This window comes from Pollachius pollachius (genome assembly GCF_949987615.1).
Source record: "Pollachius pollachius genome assembly, chromosome: 13".
Classification (NCBI taxonomy): Eukaryota; Metazoa; Chordata; class Actinopteri; order Gadiformes; family Gadidae; genus Pollachius; species Pollachius pollachius.
In genome coordinates, this window is record NC_136946.1 from 3,302,766 (window position 1) to 3,323,494 (window position 20,729).

Sequence of the window (20,729 nt, forward strand, 5' to 3'; positions counted from 1 at the left end):
CAGGTAAGCAGAGATGAGGACCAGGGGACTGGGGTAGCTCGCCTCCCAGCTCAAAAGGTTGTGGGTTCGATCCCCGACTCTCTACAGGCTGCCTGGAGGCGATTACCATCTGACTTCAAGCCCAGCTTGTAGAGCCAGGCTTGTATGATGTGTGTTTGACGCCAAGTGTGTTCCTTCTCCTCTTCCTGTTCATCCTCAACCCCTCCCTCTCTCCTCCTCCATCCTCCTGCTCCTCCCCCTTTATCTCCTCTTCCTCCTCCTCCCCCTCCCCTCCTCCTCCCCCTCCCCTCCCCCTCCCCCTCCCCTCCTCCTCCTCCTCCTCCTCCTGCAGGGTGCTGACAGGGACCTACTTTGAGAGCGGCTTTGCCGAGCTCCCTGAGTTCCGGCCGGAGGAGGTGCTGCCCTCCCCCACCTGAAGAGCCTGGCCACCTCCCCCCGGGCCATCCTGGGGAGCTACCGCAAGAGGAGGCGCAAAAACTTCCACCTGTGAGACCCCGCTCCTCCAGGAGCAGAGCACCGCCCGTTGGTCCTTCTGTCCGTCTGTCTTGTGGCCTGGTCCTCTGTCTGTCTGTCTGTCTGTCTGACTGCCTGTCTGGTGCCTGGTCCTCTGTCTGCCTGCCTGTCTGGTGGCCTGGTCCTCTGTCTATCTGTCTGTCTCGTCTGGTGGGCCTGGTCCTCTGTCTGTCTGTCTGTCTGTCTGTCTGCCTGTCTGGTGGCCTGGTCCTCTGTCTACTGTCTGTCTGTCTGGTGGCCTGGTCCTCTGTCTGTCTGTCTGTCTGATGGCCTGGTCCTCTGTCTGTCTGTCTGTCTGTCTGTCCTGTCTGTCTGTCTGTCTGTCTGTCCGTATGTCTGTCTGTCTGGTGGCCTGGTCCTCTGTCTGTCTGTCTGTCTGTCTGTCTGTCTGGTGGCCTGGTCCTCTGTCTGTCTGTCTGTCTGTCTGTCTGTCTGTCTGTCTGTCTGTCTGGTGGCCTGGTCCTCTGTCTGTCTGTCTGTCTGGTGGCCTGGTCCTCTGTCTGTCTGTCTGGCTGGTGGCCTGGTCCTCCTGTCTGTCTGTCCCTTAATCCGTCGCCTTGTCTGTCTCTCTTCCTGTCTGTCTGTCCGTCTGTCTGTCTTCTTGTCTGTCTGTTCTTGTCTCTGTCTCTCTCCTTCTCTAATTTCTTCTCATTATTCTTCCCCTCCTCCTCCTCCTCCTCCCCTCTCTCCCCCTCCTCCTCCTCCCCTCTCTCCCCCTTCCTCCTCCTCCTCCTCCCCTCTCTCCCCTCATCTCCCTCCTCCTCCCCTCTCCCCCCTCTCCCTCTCTCCTCCTCTCGCCTCCTCTCCCTCTCCCATCTCTCCACCTCCTCTCCCTCCTCCTCCTCTCCTCCCTCCTCCTCCCTTCTCCCCTCCTCCTCCTCCTCCCCTCTCACCCCTCCTCCTCCTCCCTCTCTCCCCCTCCTCCTCCTTCCTCCCCTCTCTCCCCCTCACTCTCCTCCTCCTCCTCCCCTCTCCCCCCCCTCCTCCCCTCTCTCCTCCTCCTCTCCTCCTCCCTCTCTCCTCCTCCTCTCCCTCCTCCTCTCCCTCCTCCTCCTCCCCCTCTCCTCCCCCTCCTCCTCCTCCTCCTCCTCCCCTCTCCCCCTCCTCCTCCTCCTCCCCTTCTCCCTCCTCCTCCTCCCTCTCTCCCCCTCCTCCTCCTCCTCCTCCTCCCCTCACTCCCTCCTCCTCCTCCTCCCCCCCCCTCTTCCTCCTCCTCCTCCCCCTCCTCCCCCTCCTCCCCTCTCCCCTCCTCCTCCTCCTCTTCCTCCTCCTCCTCCAGAGCTGGAGCCAGCGGAGGAGCCTGCTCCCCCCAGGAGGAAGAGTCGTCGTATGTCCTCCTGCAGCTCGGAGCCCAACACGCCCAAGAGCGCCGCCAAATGTGAGGGCAGCGTGTTCACCTTCGACCGCCCAGGTACGCACCAACCCCAAGGCCGGCGGTTCGATCCCCGGCTCTTCCTAAGCCGAGTGTCGAGGCGCCCCTGAGCGAGACGCCTCGCCCTGACTGATCCCGACGAGCTGGCTTTCGCCCTGCGCGGCTGACGCCGCCGTCGGTGTGTGGACGTGTGCATGAACGGGGTGAATGTCGGGCAACATTGTAAAGCGCTTTGAGTGGCCACTAGCCGGTACTAAACTATGACTCATCTGCGAGGTAGTGTCGGGAAAAGTGCACAGGGGTAGGTACACTTGACCCGCCTACAGCCTTGGCCTGTCCTTCTACAGCCTTGTAGGCAGGGTTGACGGACGGGTCAGCCGTCCAATCGTTTCATCCTCTGGGCCGAATGAAACGATCGGCCAGGTCTTTTAAAGGCCCGCGCCTCAGGTACACAATTCTTTCGTGCCTTTGTCCAACAATTCTTTCGTGCCTTTGTCCAACAACGACATGGAGCGACCGTCTACTATGTGTAACCCGTGCCATTGTCAGTTGGTTTATCGGTTCTCTGTCAGGACTTAAAGAGGATTTCAACAAATAGGTCAAGAAAAACTTCTCAACTAACTGGCCGACCCCAGCTCCAACAACGACATGGAGCGACCGTCTACTATGTGTAACCCGTGTAACCCCCCGTCCCCGGTCCCCTGTCCCCAGGGCCGGAGTCAGAGGACATGCTTGGGGAGTTGGACCCCCGGGGCCAGAGCTCCCTGCGTCGGACCCTGGACCAGCGACGGGCCCTCGTCATGCAGCTGTTCGAGGAGCATGGCTTCTTCCCCTCAGGTAGGAACCCAGAGCCCTGATTGGGCCAGAGGCTCCCAGACGCCTGATTGGCCCAGAGGCTCCCTGACGCCTGATTGGCCCAGAGGCTCCCTGACGCCGGATTGGTCCAGAGGCGAAAGTTGTAGTAGTAGTAGTAGTAGTAGTAGTAGTAGTAGTAGTAAATAGCAGTGTGGATAGTAAGAGCCCTTGAAAGTAAGAGTCATTGAATTGCTCCACTCTCCTTTCCTCCTGGCTCCTCCCCTCTCCTGTATCCCAACCCCCTCCCCCTCCTGTCTCTCTCCTCTGTCTCCCCCCTCTCTCCCTCCCCTCCCCCCCCCAGCCCAGGCCACGGCGGCGTTCCAGGCGCGCTTTGCCGACACCTTCCCCTCCAAGGTGTGCCTGCAGCTGAAGATCCGGGAGGTGCGGCAGAAGATCATGCAGACGGCCACGCCCGGAACGCTGGAGCTGGGGGGGGCGGCGGCCGAGCTGGCCCACCCCGCCCCCGCCCACAGCCCCTCCTCCTCCTCCACCGAGCCGCAGGATCGCCGGGACGACGGGGGGGCGGAGCCAGACCGGGAACGGGGGCGGAGCCAGGAGGAGCCCCGAAGCGAATGATTGTAGACCAGAGAATGACGGAGGAGGAGAGGAGGAGGAGGAGGAGGAGGAGGAGGAGGAAGGTTTCTCCCCCAGGCCTGGGCCGCCACACCTGGAATACGTCGTGAAGATACTAGAAGCTTCTCCGCAGCCTCAAACATGGATGTATCCCCCTCCTCCCTCCCCCCTCCCTCCCCCACGCGGATGGGAAGAGACCTCCTCACCCGCTCCGGGTTTTAGTTTTAGGGTTCGGAGGACATCTACTAGTGTTCACGAGTGAACGTCTTAAGACTTTGTGTTCGGACGTCGAACGAGCTTTTAAAGTTTAGCCTTTCGGACGTCAGCGGTTAGCGGTTAGCGGTTAGCGCTCGGAATGTATTCGGCGTGCGTTTGCCCTGGTCTGCCTTCAGCGCTATGTTTGAGCCACGGGCGCCGTGGCACACGCGCTCTCTCTCTTAACACACACACGCACACACGCACACGCACACACACACAAACAAAATGAACACACATGGTGCGGAAACGGTGCATTGGAAAGTCTGGCATGCACATTGCCTAATTCTTACCACAGACACACACACACTGAGATACACACGCGCACACACACACACAAGCACTCAGACACACACTTACACACAGACACACGCACACACTCTTACCAAAACAGACTGTTACTCATGGTCGTGATCCACGAAGGCACTTTGTCCCACAGCACGCACATTTAGCAGTTAGCCGTTAGCAGCTAGCTGTTAGCCTCCAGCCAGCCCCCCCAGCCCACTGACCCTTGACCTTTGTGTCTGTGTCCTGCCACCCCTCAGCACGGTGGACAGGACGGAAGCTCACCCCCCCCCCCCCCGCCCAACGACCCCTCGACCACCCCCACAGCCCCTCAATGCTGCAACACCCACAGCACACACACGTACACGCACACACACATATACAAGCACACACACACGTACACGCACACACACATATGCAAGCACACACACATGTACACGCACACACACGTATGCAAGCACACACACATGTACACGCACACACACGTATGCAAGCACACACACATGTACACGCACACACACACGTACACAAACACACACATGTACACGCACACACACATATACAAGCGCACACACATCCACACAAACACGCTCGTAGATACACAGACATGTACACGCACACGCACAGACACGCTCATAGACACGCACACACTCAGACACGCATATACACAGGCAGGCACACACGCTCGTAGACACACACGTTTGTAGACGCACACATGCACATGTATGTACACAGATACATAGACACGTGCTCCCACGGACAAAATAACGCATTGATTGTCCTCGCAGACTTACAGTCGTCCACACACACACACACACACACACACACACACACACACACACACACACACACACACACACACACACACACACACACACACACAGACACACACACACAAATACAAGCTTGAATATACACAGTTTAATGTACTGCTCCACTGTAGGTGCACTTTAACACAGATACACAAGCACAAGTGGGCACACACACACACACACACACACACACACACACACACACACACACACACATTTCTATTTCAATCAGCCCTGTTGTGACCAAGCCGCCGGCCTGCACACTTTCTAGAGAATGTGGTGAGAGAACTCCAACGCACGGAAGTGATTGGCTCCCGACGGACAACGCAGGCGGGAGCTGGGGGGTGGAGTGCGGCCAATCACTGCACCTTCAGCTATTGCCATGTGACAGACTACGTCCTCATTGGCTGGAGTCAGTGATGGGCGCCCCCCCCCCACCCCGTCCAGAGGTGACGGACCAATCAGAGGAGAGGATCGGAGATAGGAAGAGATGAGGTGAATGTTCTGCTTGTTAACTAACACAGGGATCTCAAAACAATCGTTCATTGGTCAAAGATGTCCCACGTCCCGACCAATAGAGAGACAGACCACACTGGCTGAGGCGACGGCATCGCTCCGACGGAGGGAGTCCGATCGTGAAAGCCAGCTTGTTCCGGAACATTCCGGCATGTTCCGGATCGTTCGGACCGTCGACAGTGGATTTTGGGCTTTCCCTCTCTCTCTCTCTCTCTCTCTCTCTCTCATTGTCGTCGCCGTGGAAACCCGTTTTTAAACAGCGTGGCCTGTATCTTTCTTCTTCTGTGGCTCTATGGTGTTTTATCTCTCTTCTCCAGCATATTCTAAAACAAAAACAAAAAAAAAAAGACGACAAACGGAAAAAAAAAAAACAGGGACAAACCAATCCAAACCGCCACTTCGAAACCACCTCCCTCACCACGACACCGCCCCGCCCCTCCACCAGGCTCCGCCCCTTTGGTCCCGCCCTCTTCACAACCGGCTCCGCCCCCTCCCCCCTGCAGCTCCTCCCTCACCAGTCACGCCGGAGTTGCGGGTTCGATGCCATTTGTCGTTTTGTAAAAACGTTGAAATCAGGTGTTTGCACAATCCGTGCGGAAGCGCTCTCCCCTCAGGCGGGGGGGGCGGGGGAGGGTGGCGCCGCCAGTTTAAATCAGGAAAGTGTTGTTTTTAGAGATTGTTTTAGTAGAAAACTAATAATAATAATGACGATGATGATGATAGCCTTGTTCTGTATGTTTTCGGACCCTCCCCCTCTGTCACTTTAAACTCTCTCCCCCCTTGTCCCCTCCTCCCTGAACTCTCTCCCACCCGTCTCCTCAGTCCTTAACCCTCCCCCCCCATGTCTCCTCTCCCCTCCCTCTCTCCCCTTTCTCTGGTCCCGTTAAGGCCTCTCTTCCCTCTCCCCTCCCTCCCTCCGTCTCTCTCCCCTGTCTTGTTAAGGCCTCTCTCCCCTCCCTCCCTCCGTCTCTCTCCCCTGTCTTGTTAAGGCCTCTCTCCCCTCCCTCCCTCCGTCTCTCTCCCCTGTCTTGTTAAGGCCTCTCTTCCCTCTCCCCTCCCTCCCTCCGTCTCTCTCCCCTGTCTTGTTAAGGCCTCCTTCCCTCCCCCCTCCTCCCTTTACCTCTCCCCCACCCTCCCCCCTAAAATGGTGCAATAGGACGTTGTTTTAATCTCTTTGTTCGTTAGTTTCCGTCAGGATACAGGTGGGTTCGGTTGGTTCCTGAGAAGGCTTGTGTTCCACCGATAGAACGTATGAAAAGAACATTGAAAAAAGAAAGACAAAGAAATGTGCAGTTTGCGCTATCGTTCGAGAAAGTTGAGAGCATAACTTACTAAAAAAAAAAAAAAGTCAAAGATTTCAATTTTTATTTTATTTTTTGAATAGCACTTTTGGGCTCTCCAGTCCGCGGTTGGAGAGTGGGGTTAGTTCTTACAACGGGAATCCTTTTAATTCTATGTATACAGTTGGATGTGTGAAAAAAAACAAATATATATATATTTCCATATATGTGCATATAGGTCTGTGTGTTGGCAAATGTGTGAGTATGTGTGTGTGTGTGTGTGTGCGTGTGTGTGTGTGTGTTTGTGTGGTGCGTGTGGGTACGTGTGTGTTCCCAAAGCACATGTGTGTGTGTGTGTGTGTGTCTCTGTCTGCGTGTGTGTGTCTCTGTCTCTATGTGTGTGCGTGTGTGTGTGTGTGTGTGTAGTGTAACGACATAACTAACCTCCAGGTCATGTACCAAACACACATATTCAGTATATTTTATTTTTCTTGCTTCAATGCAGTATTTTTGTAGTCCCCATGACTTATTAACCGTCTTGACTGTTATCAAACCTAGATAATTCAGGATATATCAATATATATGAATATATATTAATTTCCACGGGTAATAGAGAACCATACTTACAGGTTAGGTTTGTAAAATGCTCACGTGCATGCATGTATGTATGTAATCTCTCTCACACGCGCGCGCACACACACATACACGCGGACGAACGCGGATACGACACACCAATCGGAACACACAGACATGCGCACACACACCCAGTCACGCATGTGTGCGTGGACATTGTATGATTGTGCTTCAAAATAAAAGCTGTCCAGACTTTGAAGATGGTATTTTAGAACGAGTGTTCCCTCATAGACAGGCATGTTGAACATGTGCAATATTTCTAAACAACAACAAACAAAAAAACGACTAAATATTGAATATATTAAAGACCTAACACAATACTTTGGGTCCTTGTTGTTATTTCAAATTGTTCTAATTGTTTTGTGTTTTTATTCTACTCTATAGCCCACACAGTTGCTGGTAGTGTTCTAGCTTTATCATACTTTATCATACAATTAAGACAGTTTGGGGATTTCATAGAACAAACTAATGAACCATCTCCAATGCTTCCACTTTTTAGGTCTTTTAGTATTGAGCATCATAAATACTGTACAATAAGTATTTATCGAATTTATTGTCAATAAATAAGGTATAATAAGCTACATGAATGTATTATGGTAAGGAATTTAACTGCTAAACGAGATTTTTTTTGCTGAGTTTATTAATTAATAAAGCCTGTTAGCCGCTTTGATTGATGGCCGTACCTGTAAACACGCACAGCCAGCCAGTGAGACCGTAACGTGACTTTGCAAAGTAGCAGCGCTAATTGGATTATAGCGGCCACGTACAGTCAGGTCATGTGAGGTCAAAGGTGAGTTCAGGTCAACGCAGGCTGTTGAACTCAAGTCAGTAGGATTCAAGGGAACACAGAGACATGTTTTTGCCACTCCTTATATGCCCTCACCCTCTAGATATAGAAATGGGTCCATTTTAAATCGTTGGAATTTTGATTTCGTTCAAAATAATCACCAGGTATCATCTCACTGTGCATTTTTGCTTACAATGAATAAAATAAAAATCACCTTTTAGGAATGTAGACATCTATCTGTCTCCTAAAGGGGACGTAAACTGTCAAATCAAGCTGTCAATGAATCCGCTGTCATTATTGTACACAGATATTCATCCTAAGTGACCAGTCTCATCTCTGGCCTGCATCTAGGGGTTATGTCATTTTATTGTAGTTGTTTTGATTCCCGAACGCGAGCGAAGACTACCAGAGCGACGTCCAACCCGAACTACATCTCCCATGTGGCATTGCGAACGGTCCGTTTCTAGGCGTCTGGCTGGCAGCTATCAGCGCAGACAGCCAGCGACACAACGGGAGCGGGTATCTATCCAACCCTTCTTTTTACACATTATTCGCTGACAAAGATTCATCACGTAACAGTCACCGGGGTTGGAAGTGGTAGTGGATCGAGGAACCCCGCCGCCCCGTGACCCCTGCACAGAGATATGAGCGGCAGCGGGCGGCCCAGAACTAGCTCGTTCGCTGAGCCGCCAGGTGTTCCAGGAGCCGCCGCCGCCGCCGCCGCAGCGGCCGCCGGATCAGCCGCTGCCGTGGGGAGCAGCACAGGAAAGTCCGGGGTCCCGCAGGCCTCGGGGAGCAGCTCGTCGGGATGCTCGAACCTCAAGCTGGCCAGTGAGTTGTTTTTCCTTCGGCTGGCGGGTCTGTCTCTGTACCCGCCTCACCCAGCGCGCTCAACCGCCCCATATATATGATATATATAGACGATTTATCTGATACAAACTGATATGTTAGAGAGCCAGTGTGCTGCTGACGGTCCGTCTAGCTCCCGTTAGCATCAGGCTAGCTCGGCTATGCTACGCTGGCTCACTGCATATTTATCCCCAGTCGGTCGCTCTCATCCCCGGACGCATAACGACATGCCTCGCGTTATTTTACCCACACGTCAACAAAGCCCCATACATCTACAACATGATCGCTTCTCCATGGTCATGTGCCGTGTCCGAGCTTGGCTCTGGATGCAGAGGAGGAGAGAGAGACAGCGCCTGGCCGTCCATCCCTGGTCGTCCAGTAGCCCTCCAGAGCCCTGCGCTGCATCCACCTTGTGCTGGACTGGTGGCCGGCGACGGTCAGCCTCGTGACCGGTCGACATGGAGCCACGCCGAGGCGGATACGGTGTTTTTTATTATGGTTTATGCACAAGGTCACCATGGGGACAAGGTGAACGCACAGGCTGGACGTCCGCTCGAGGAGCCAGCCGGGCGTCCGCATGGACGCACGGTGCACCGGTCATTGGGGCGGTGGACGGGGAGAGGGTTGGTGTGATTGTGTCTTGAAGGGCCTACTTACGTGATTCACCCCCCCATTGTTACCTTGGTGACAGGGGTAGGACGTGTGATTGTACAGGTGTGTGTGTGTGTGTGTGTGTGTGGGGGGGGGGTTTGTCCGGTAGTCCTGACGTTATGATCAAGTAGCCTGTGGCTTTTATACAGGGGGGGTAGTTGGGAGGGAGTGGTCAGTTTAAACGCTGTACCCTGCCCTTTATCTATGGTAATTGGCTGAAGCCCCCTGTGTAAGACTACAGGGTATGGGGTCGCTGACACACCGTTTAGGCCCGACCCTAGATCTTTGAGGCCTCAGAGAACTGCATTGTTTGTTTGCCTTTGTAACCATGGTTTAGGTATTGATCGGATATTGGCCTGTACTTGTACAAGGCTGCCAATCAATGGCATTGAATTCAAATATTGCCGTTAACGGACAAGCTGAACGGACGAAAACGTGATTTTGGTTCTGATGTACGACGTGTGTGCGTCAGGGAGGGGGGGCGCTGGGGGGCTCCTTGTTGTTGTCAGCGGTTATTCTGGATGACAACTGCTTTTTCGAGTGGGATATTCGGTCCTCAGGATCCGCTCTGGGACCTCTGGGTTCCGCTCTGGTTCCTCCCTCAGGTTTCGCTCCGGTTCCACAGCACCTCAGGTTTCTGCTCCGGTTCTTCCGGACCCTCTGGTTCTGCTCCGGTTCATCGCGGGTTCCTTGGGACCTCGGGTTCTCCCCTGGTTCAGTTCTAAATCCCCCCTGGTTCCATTCTGGTTCCCCCCTGGTTCCATTCTGGTTCCATTCTGGTTCCATTCTGGTTCCCCCCTGGTTCTGTTCTGGTTCCATTCTGGTTCCATTCTGGTTCCCCCCTGGTTCCATTCTGGTTCCATTCTGGTTCCCCCCTGGTTCCATTCTGGTTCTTCCCTGGTTCCGCTCTGGATTCCTCCCTGGTTCCGTTCTGGTTCTGCTCCGATTCTTCAGGACCCTCTGGTTCTTATCGGGTTCCGATGGCGTCCCGGTTACGAGGAACCAGGGGTTAGGGGTTGCTCCGTCCTGCTGGTCCCTATGACGACCCCCGCCCACCCCCTCCGTCCCCGGGCCCGTAGTGAACCAGCGGTTAACCAAACAAGGGCGCCATTATCCACGGCGCTCGCTGGCTCAGCGCGCCCCGAGGCGCCAGGGCAGATGCGTTCCCCCGGCGACGCAGACCCTCGGCCCAGGGCCCGGGGCCGAGGGTCCGGTCAATACCCTCTTTATGCCCGCTGACGGACACACTGACAGATGTGTGCAGCCATGACGGCGTGGCGCCACATACGACCGGCCGCGTTGAACACGGGAGAACAATGTAAGGGGGTGTGCAGGGTCGAGGGGGTCCTTGGTTCGATTCCCCCATGTCCGCGGTCTAGCTGCGGGCATCCTTGAGCAAATGGCTAACCGGCTCCTCGCTTTGGACCGGTTAAATGGTTAATAGTTAACGTAATTGACCTCGCTTCCATTTGATTTGAGGTTAATGTATGGAACATGTATTTTGCCTACATTGAACAGGTCCAGTCTTTCTGGAGGTGTGTGTGTGTGTGTGTGTGTGTGTGTGTGTGTGTGTGTGTGTGTGTGTGTGTGTGTGTGTGTGTGTGTGTGTGTGTGTGTGTGTGTGTGTGTGTGTGTGTGTGTGCGCGCATGTGCATGTCCCCTCATTAGTAGTGCTGGTGTCGCGAGGCCGTCATTAACCTAATTATGCTAAACGGCAGACGAGTGCTGACCCAGATGCCGGGGCAGAACGCACTCCTCCAGTCCCCACCTGTCAGAGGGTCGGTCGGGGTGGGGGGAGGGGGGTCTCTGGCCCTCCCCCCCCATTGCTTGCAGGGGCTGTGACACCGGGATTTATCAATGGACTCACTCCGTACCTCCAGAGTGTGGCGAATTTGAAACGTTTTCCAGCGAGGCCGCTTTCAGGCTTTGTTAATGTGGGTGGGAGACGCTGTGGCATACGATTGGTTTATAAGTTAAGCCGGCCCCCTTTCCAAAGGTGGAGAAATCAGGGTTGAGTGAGAAGCTTGGGTGTTTTTCAACATCAGGATGTAAAATAAACAGAATGGTTCCCAATCCCTCGGCATACGCTGTTCAGTAGGTCCACCTCGTCTGCTTGACTTAACCGATGCCTGACATCCTTTGACCTCGCCTTTTTGTTTGTGTTCCTTGTTGCCTAGGAGACAGCGGGAAGGTGACGACGGTGGTGGCCACGCCCGGGCAGGGTCCCGACAGACCCCAGGAGGTGTCCTACACCGACATCAAGGTGAGCCAGGGGGCGGGGCCTCAGCTGTTTAGGTTAAGAAGGGGATTATTATTCCTTCCTGATTTGGATCCCAACACAGGGGAACCCTAGTGGACAGAAGTACTCTGTAGGACGGGACTGTGTGGCTCCCAGACGCAAGGTTCTGGGTTCAAACCCCCTTCCCATGACCGCAATCCATCCTTGAGCGAGATGAGCCCTCCCTGCTCCTTAACGACCTGACTCTGAAGACCCTTGAGGTGTCGTTTCTTCGCCCGGCGCTAACGACCTAAACTACGCTCTCTGTGGTGCTGACAGGTGATTGGCCACGGGTCGTTTGGCGTGGTGTACCAGGCCCGCCTCATGGACAGCCAGGAGCTGGTGGCCATCAAGAAGGTGCTGCAGGACAAGCGGTTCAAGGTCAGTCCGTTCCCCCATGCCCACCTACCTACCTCTCAGCCCACAGCTGTCTACTTACAGTACATCTCTCTACCTACCTACACCTGCCCCACTGGCATCAACCAACCCACCTACCTATTAACCCACGTCTGTCTACTTAAAACTCGCTAGCTACCTTCGTATTTCTACTCACCCATCTACCTGTTAAGCGCCACACCTTTCTTAAACCTCTCTACCCGTCTTATCTACCTGCCTAACTGCCATCTATCTACTCACCCATCTACCTGTCAAGCTCCACACCTTTCTTAAACCTCTCTACCCGTCTTATCTACCTGCCTAACTGCCATCTATCTACTCACCCATCTACCTGTCAAGCTCCACACCTTTCTTAAACCTCTCTACCCGTCTTATCTACCTGCCTAACTGCCATCTATCTACTCACCCATCTACCTGTCAAGCTCCACACCTTTCTTAAACCTCTCTACCCGTCTTATCTACCTACCTCCACCTGCCCAACTGCCATCTATCTACCCACCCATCTGCCTGTAAAGCTACACCTGTCTGTCTATCCATTCCCCCTACCTACCCACCCAACCATCTTACTGGCCTTCCTCACGGTCATCTTGCCTTCACACCCACCCTCCTCTCCACCTCACTAGGAGATGCATCTCCACCCCAGCTTGGATCACCTGGGGCTTCCTGGGAAGGAAGCCCCAGGTGATCCAAGCTGGGGTGGAGATGCATCTCCTCCCTCTCCAGGTCTCTCCACGAGGTCCTTCCTGTCCATGACGAGACGTTGTCGCTCACACGCCGCCTTGTTCCTCCCGTGTTCTCCTCTAGAACCGCGAGCTGCAGATCATGAGGAAGCTGGACCACTGTAACATCGTCCGGCTCAGATACTTCTTCTACTCCAGCGGCGAGAAGGTCCGTACCCTCCGTCCCCTTCTCTGGGGAGATTATCATGTGATGACTGAGTCACGTTATCCGAATCGTGTAAACAAACAATCCCTTGCTCTGCTTCCTCCAGAAAAGCCTGTTGCCTTGCACAGGAGACACCTCCTTCGGGTTATGTATGGGTGGGTGAATGTGGGTATAATGAATGGGTGAATCTGTGTATGAATTGGTCAATGTGAGGCACTTTGAGCAGCCATTAGCCTGACATCGCCAGACCAATTCTCAAATGTGTGTGTGTGTGTGTGTGGGCGGGGGGGGGGGGCGGATGCAGAGTCCAGGGGAACTCTGGACAAGTGAGCCTTGAGTCCTGTGGTGTACTGACGTGGTGGTCTCCTTGCAGAAGGACGAGGTGTACCTGAACCTGGTGCTGGACTTCGTGCCTGAGACGGTCTACCGCGTGGCGCGGCACTTCAACAAGGCCAAGAGCATCATTCCCATCATCTACGTCAAGGTGAGGAACCTCCGTCTGCACACTGGAGTCACTGGGGTTCAGTCACCAGTGAGACTTAGCCTTACTGGCCGTGGATTAGAGGAGGTGTGTGTGTGTTTGTGGGCGAAATTCCTTATCCGCCTAACAAACACTCCTCTGATGGGAATGACTTGCAGAAATGGTTAACTATGTCCACGGATTCGTGTCTGCAGTCAACGTTTAATAAAACTTGAATTAAAGACTGGATGTGACTAAAACAAAAAAGGTCACCTGTAACAGAATCAGGCTGTAATCAACATGATTTTCTATAATAATAAGAATAATTTTTATAGCACTTTACAGACTAAACACACAATAAAATCATTTAATAAGAAGTTGTATTCGTGAAAAGATAAAAAAAAACTGATGTTAAAGATGCATCATGCAAACTTTTTTAACATCCCACAACCCCAACGTTTTGTTGTAAACGCAGTAGTGTGTGTTGTGAGCGTTGCCGTGTTTCCCGGTGACGTGCGTTGCCGTGGTTACTGACGGGACGCCGCGGGCTTCCCCCCCCCCCCCCCTCCCCCCCCAGGTGTACATGTACCAGCTGTTCCGCAGCCTGGCCTACATCCACTCGCAGGGCGTGTGCCACCGGGACATCAAGCCCCAGAACCTGCTGGTGGACCCTGAGACCGCCGTGCTCAAGCTCTGCGACTTCGGCAGGTGAGGCGGGCCGGGCGGGCTGGTCCTCTCTGAAGGGGTCCCCCCTTCGGCGTAGCGTTTCGGCTTAGCTCAGGAGGTGGAGCGGTTGCCTCGTAACCGAAAGGTCGCTAGTTCGATCCCCAGCTCCTCCAAGCTGATTGTTGATGTGTCCCTGAGCGAGACACTTAACCCTGACCCTGCTCCTGACGAGCTGGCTGTCGCCCTGCATGGTTGACTCTGCCGTCGGTGTGTCAATGTGTGTATTAACCGATGTAAGTCGCTTTGGATAAAAGCGTCTGCTAAATGCCCTAATTGTAATTGTAATTGTACCCTTTTTACCACCAGGTGGGAGCGCCATGAGCCATTACAAGCCATGGGAAAAATCTGCCTTTTTCCGGTGCCTTTGTTGCATTCACATTATACATTCAGGGCGTTTAGCAGACTCTTTTATCCTACAGAGTCCTACAGTAAGTCCATTTGTCAGAAGAAAGAGAAACAACGATACTGTATATCGCTGTCGGTGCAGTAAGGATGTTCATAGAACCAAGTGCCAAGCACCAACAATCACTAGGTTAACCCATTCCTCGTATACAACAAAGATAGCTAGGATAAGACGCTACACAATGCTAAGTACTATTTTTAAGTGCCAGGACGTACAACATACAATAACACGCGTACATTAGGTGCCTTAGTGACATCACAAGTGGGCGAGTCCACCTAACTGATTGATGGATAGATCAGCCTACCGGTTGGTTCAGTCCACTGGGTAGATGGTAGACCTATCTATCCAGCGCCTTGCAACGGCTAATCAAGCTCAAACCTGGTGGTGAAATAGGGGGCCCTCTAGCGTAACCTCCATGTATCCGAATCCACTGTAAGTCACTGTGAGGCTCGGCTTGGTGACCGTCACAATGGAGTTAACGTGAAACCCTCAGGATTCAAACCAAAAAGATGGAATCTCTCAGGATTTAAACTGAATCCCTCAGGGTTGAAAGTGAAACTGAAACTCTAAGGATTGAAAGTGAAAGTGAAACTAACCCGATGGCCCCCCCCCCCCCTAGTGCCAAGCAGCTGGTGCGCGGCGAGCCCAACGTGTCGTACATCTGCTCCCGGTACTACCGCGCCCCCGAGCTCATCTTCGGCGCCACCGACTACACGGCCAACATCGACATCTGGTCGGCGGGCTGCGTGCTGGCCGAGCTGTTGCTAGGGCAACCCATCTTCCCCGGCGACAGCGGCGTGGACCAGCTGGTGGAGATCATCAAGGTACGGGGCCGGTTGACCTTTGACCTTCGGGACGTCCTGTACCAACGAGCCTGTGCAGACAGACTGCGTACTCTTTGGTGTTGTTGATGTTTGGTATACACCCACCCCCCCCCCCCCCCCTCCCCCTCAGGTGCTGGGCACCCCGACCCGGGAGCAGATCAGAGAGATGAACCCCAACTACACAGAGTTCAAGTTCCCCCAGATCAAAGCCCACCCCTGGACCAAGGTAACCGCCCCACGACCTCCCGATGATACTAGCTCATGACCGTGACCCCAGCGTTATATACTGTGACACTAGAGTGAACAGCGTGACGCTAGAATCACATCTTGACTTTAATAATGTAACGGCAGACTGAAATCGTGGCTCTAGACGTTTACCGTGAAGCTAGACGTTTACCGGGACTCAAGACGTTTACCGGGACTCAAGACGTTTACCGGGACTCAAGACGTTTGTTGTGACTCAAGACGTTTGTCGTGACTCAAGACGTTTACCGGGACTCAAGACGTTTGTCGTGACTCAGGACGTTTGTCGTGACTCAGGACGTTTGTCGTGACTCAGGACGTTTGTCGTGGCTCAAGACGTTTCGTAGCATGACGCTAGCCTTGAAGCGTGTTGTAGCCTTGTAGCGTGTTGTAGCCTTGTAGCGTGTTGTAGCCTTGTTGCGTGTTGTAGCCTTATGGCGTGACGCTAGCCTCGTAGCTTGACCCTAGCCTCGTAGCGTGACCCTAGCCTCGTAGCGTGACGCTAGCCTCGTAGCGTGACGCTAGCCTCGTAGCGTGACGCTAGCCTCGTAGCGTGACCCTAGCCTCGTAGCGTGACGTTAGCCTCATAGCGTGACATTAGCCTTGTAGCGTGACCCTAGCCTCGTAGCGTGAGGCTAGCCTCGTAGCGTGACCCTAGCCTCGTAGCGTGACGTTAGCCTCATAGCGTGACCCTAGCCTCGTAGCGTGACGTTAGCCTCGTGACCCTAGCCTCGTAGCGTGACGTTAGCCTCGTGACCCTAGCCTCGTAGCGTGACGTTAGCCTCATGACCCTAGCCTCGTAGCGTGACGCTAGCCTCGTGACCCTAGCCTCGTAGCGTGACGCTAGCCTCGTGACCCTAGCCTCGTAGCGTGACGCTAGCCTCGTGACCCTAGCCTCGTAGCGTGACGTTAGCCTCGTGACCCTAGCCTCGTAGCGTGACGTTAGCCTCGTGACCCTAGCCTCGTAGCGTGACCCTAGCCTCGTAGCGTGACGCTAGCCTCGTGACCCTAGCCTCGTAGCGTGACGCTAGCCTCGTGACCCTAGCCTCGTAGCGTGACGCTAGCCTCGTGACCCTAGCCTCGTAGCCTGACCCTAGCCTCGTAGCGTGACGTTAGCCTCGTGACCCTAGCCTCGTAGCGTGACCCTAGCCTCGTAGCGTGACGCTAGCCTCGTGACCCTAGCCTCGTAGCGTGACGCTAGCCTCGTGACCCTAGCCTCGTAGCGTGACCCTAGCCTCGTAGCGTGACGCTAGCCTCGTGACCCTAGCCTCGTAGCGTGGCGTTAGCCTCGTGACCCCAGCCCTGTGTCCCTGTCAGGTGTTCAAGCCGCGGACGCCCCCGGAGGCCATCGCGCTGTGCTCCCGCCTGCTGGAGTACACCCCCGCCACGCGCTTCTCCCCCCTGGAGGCCTGCAGCCACGCCTTCTTCGACGAGCTGCGCCAGCCCAACACCAGGCTGCCCAGCGGCCGGGACCTGCCTCCCCTCTTCAACTACAGCACCGCCGGTCAGAACACACGCAACACACACTCTGATACTCTAATGCACACGAATACACTCTGATACACACACAATACACACTATAATACACACTATAATGCACTCTAATACACACTAATACACTCTGATACACTCTGATACACTCTAATACATACTAATACACACACAATACACACTAATACACTCTGATACACACACAATGCACACTATAATACACACTATAATGCACTCTAATACACACTAATACACTCTGATACACTCTAATACATACTAATACACACACAATACACACTAATACACTCTAATACACACACAATACACACTATAATACACACTAATACACACTAATACACACACACTGTAATACACACACACTTATACACACACTGTAATACACACACACTCTAATATACTCTAATACACACACACACTAATACACACACTGTAATACATACACTCTAATACACTCTAATACACACACACACTAATACACACACTGTAATACACACACACACTAATACACACTATAATACACACACACTCTAATACACTAATACATACACACACTAATACACACACTGTAATACACACACACTCACTCACTCACACAAACTCACTGTTATGCACAAACACTCATGCTCTTATACACACTCACAGTCTTATACTCACTCACTCACTCACTCACTCACACTCTTATACACTCATTCACACACACACACAGTTATACACACAGACTCACACTCTTATACACTCACTCACACACACACACTGTTATACACACAGACTCACACTCTTATACCCTCACTCACACACACACACACTGTTATACACACAGACTCACCCTCCTATACACACTCACTGATATACCCTCCTTGTTGTGGTGGTCCGATGGCACCAGAACTCCCTGTTGACGGGCCGGTCTCTCTCCCTCTGGTCTCTCTCTCTGGTCTCTCCTGCTCCAGATGGAACCGGTTCCGACTCGTCTCAGCACAGCTCTGTACCGGGATCCCTGAACAGCATCTGAACCCCCCCCCCCCAACGCAAACACAAACGCACACAAACACGCACACACACACACAAACTACACACACCTCATCTCTCCCCCTTTCCATACTGTGTACTTCCCATTTCTACTACACACAAACACACACCCACACACACACTACACGCACACAAACACATGGAACATGGAACATAACCACTTGTTCGCTATATGACAGGGTGTAAAACTACAAGACTTGTACACTACACACACACACAGACGCATACACACACACACACACACACACACACCCGCGCACACGGCGGTGTGTTTCGTTGGTCTCCTAGCTGCTAGGATGTGATCTGAGACAGAGGGCCGGTCCTCTGTAGAATATTACCATGTCCTTTTTTATTTATTGATTGGAGAATTTTAAAACTGTTGTGGCGACCATGAGACTTTTATTTAGCTTTTTTGTTTTCTTTGTGTCGTTATTTTTGTACGTGACTGGAGTCGACGTTCCGAAGTCCTGATAGTTTCTCCCCCCCCCCCCCCCCCCCCCCCCCCCCTCATCCATTCCCGGTCAAGCCGCTCTGGCCGGTGAAATTAAACCGTGAATCTCTCTCCTGCTTCCTCTCACGTGATTGGCCCACCTGTCGGCCCGGTGTGCGTGGGGCTTCAGACCAAAACCACCTCGTGTTTTTTTCAGTTTACACTTCCGTTACCGTGTCCCCGTGTCATGTTGAAGTTTCCTCGCCGCCACTCGGTGTGTGTGTGTGTGTGTGTGTGTGTGCGTGTGTGTGTGTGTGTGTGTGTTATTTATGTTTTATTCCAAACTACGATGTAAGCTGCCAGTATTTTAGGACTCCCCGTTGGTGAATATGATTCTTTTACTTTCTGTTATTTTATTTTACCCTGCCCCTCTGTCCGCTGCCTTTGAGCTCCACACTTGGGTCGTCACCATCCCTCCCTGTGTCAGTCAATGCCTGGCCCAACAGCACGTTGGCAGCGGCAGTGGGAATAGCCAAGGGGTGTCCCTCTTCCTACCCCCCCCATCGGCCTGTCCGATTTGTGCGTTCTGCGGCCGAGAAACGAAACGCTAAAGAAATTAAAAACAAACAGCCCCTTTCCCAGCGCGGGTGCGTTGGTTTCGTGTCCCGGGGCGGGCCGGGTTGATTGTTGTTGCACCCGGAGCCGCGCGGAGCTATGAAGCGGTGTGAACCCCGCCCCGCCGTGTCGCCCCAGGGGGCGAACCCAACGCCCCTCTGCTTCCTGGAGTCCAGAAGCCATCTCCCCTCTCTCTCTCTCTCTCCCCCCCCTCCCTCCCTCCCTCATCGTTGCACATGTGTAAATAGGACCTGGTTTTTAATTTGTGCTCTTGTCGATACGTTGTTTATATCATTTTATTTTTTTTATTTTATCTTTTTTCCATGTTTTCATTGCATCATGACTGAAGCGTGTTTTGTGTTTTTTGTAAATACGTCCTGGGTTCCACGGTGTCCATGGCGATGCAGAATGTAAATAGAAGGTGAAACCGAGGGAGAGGAGACATTCCACCGTCTGCTTCCTCCTCCCCGCCCTCCATGTCTGTTAGGATCTCTCTCTCCTCTCTGCCGCCCGGCGTCTGTCTGTCGCCCGGGGCGGGTGTCTGTCTGTCCCTCGGGGGCGGGTGTCTGTCTGTCCCTCAGGGCCGGTGTCTGTCTCTCTCTCAGCCCCTCGGGGCGGGTGTCTGTCTGTCTGTCCCTCGGGGCGGGTGTCTGTCTGTCCCTCGGGGCGGGAGTCTGTGTGTCCCTAGCTGGGGCGGGTGTCTGTCTGTCCCTCTCGGGGGGGCACTGTGGGTCCTTCTGTTTTCTAGAAACAGGAAACGCGTCATTACCTCACATAAAACGTTATTTTATTCTGGAGAGCGGTTGGTGGCGATGGGTCGTCTTAAACCTGGGTCTTAATGGTTCGGGGACTGTGGGGGGAATAGGGGGTTTGGAGATAGGTCAAGGGTCAGAAGCCATGTGGGGTCACAGGGAGAGGGTGGGTGTGTAGTGTACCCTGTTAGTAGCGGGCTGTACTCTAAGCTCGTCGGGACCCCCCCGGATGAAGTACTTCTTCTGTTCCCTGGGGCGCGTCCCGGTGGCTTCCTCTCCACCAATCGCTGCTAGGGCCGCCGGGCCCGGAGCGTGCACGTGTGAGTGCGCACGTGTACGTGCGCGCACATGCTCATGGCCCAGAGATTGTACTCTGGCCTGTGGATTCAAACCGTATCCTCTAGAACCCGACCATCTGTGAAGAGGACCTCTGTGAAGCCGCTGTCGGTCCAGCGGGCACTTCTCAACACTTGATATTATTTAGTTGTTTTGACTCTGGTCTCGTTGGTTGTGATGCTGTGTAGCTCCGGCCTGGCTCCGGGCCGACCGACGGGCGCAGGAGGAGAGAGAAACCACTGTTGTGTATGTCACTACTTTGTGTATGATATGGTGTCATTTAATAAAGTGATGAAACTGTGCTCGCTGCGTGTCGCCCGCTTCTTCTTCTCCTTTAGAGAGGGTCTCCCCCCCCCCCCCAGCTGTGATGGTTAGTCACGGGAGAGCCCATCCAGATGTCGCCTCACCCCCCCTCCCGCTGCCGGCACAGTGGACCGTTCCTACTGGTAGGTGGATCCATCC

The 20,729-nt window shown here is 53.7% G+C and overlaps 2 protein-coding genes across 2 annotated transcripts; both read left to right on the forward strand.

Annotated features, from left to right (window-relative positions):
* The first annotated feature begins 1,797 nt into the window (after positions 1-1,797).
* LOC307084745 (protein capicua homolog) lies at positions 1,798-7,414 on the forward strand. The gene is made up of 3 exons (XM_079749233.1): positions 1,798-1,924; positions 2,597-2,722; positions 3,042-7,414. The coding sequence occupies exons 1-3, from the start codon at positions 1,843-1,845 to the stop codon at positions 3,314-3,316; spliced, it is 483 nt and encodes a 160-aa protein (XP_079605359.1). The 5' UTR covers positions 1,798-1,842; the 3' UTR covers positions 3,317-7,414.
* A 939-nt stretch (positions 7,415-8,353) lies between these two features.
* LOC307084740 (glycogen synthase kinase-3 beta-like) lies at positions 8,354-20,511 on the forward strand. Its single transcript, XM_079749228.1, has 10 exons — positions 8,354-8,712; positions 11,559-11,644; positions 11,939-12,040; positions 12,860-12,943; positions 13,314-13,424; positions 13,978-14,108; positions 15,149-15,353; positions 15,484-15,579; positions 16,914-17,100; positions 18,056-20,511. The coding sequence occupies exons 1-10, from the start codon at positions 8,526-8,528 to the stop codon at positions 18,115-18,117; spliced, it is 1,251 nt and encodes a 416-aa protein (XP_079605354.1). The 5' UTR covers positions 8,354-8,525; the 3' UTR covers positions 18,118-20,511.
* The last annotated feature ends 218 nt before the right edge of the window (positions 20,512-20,729 follow it).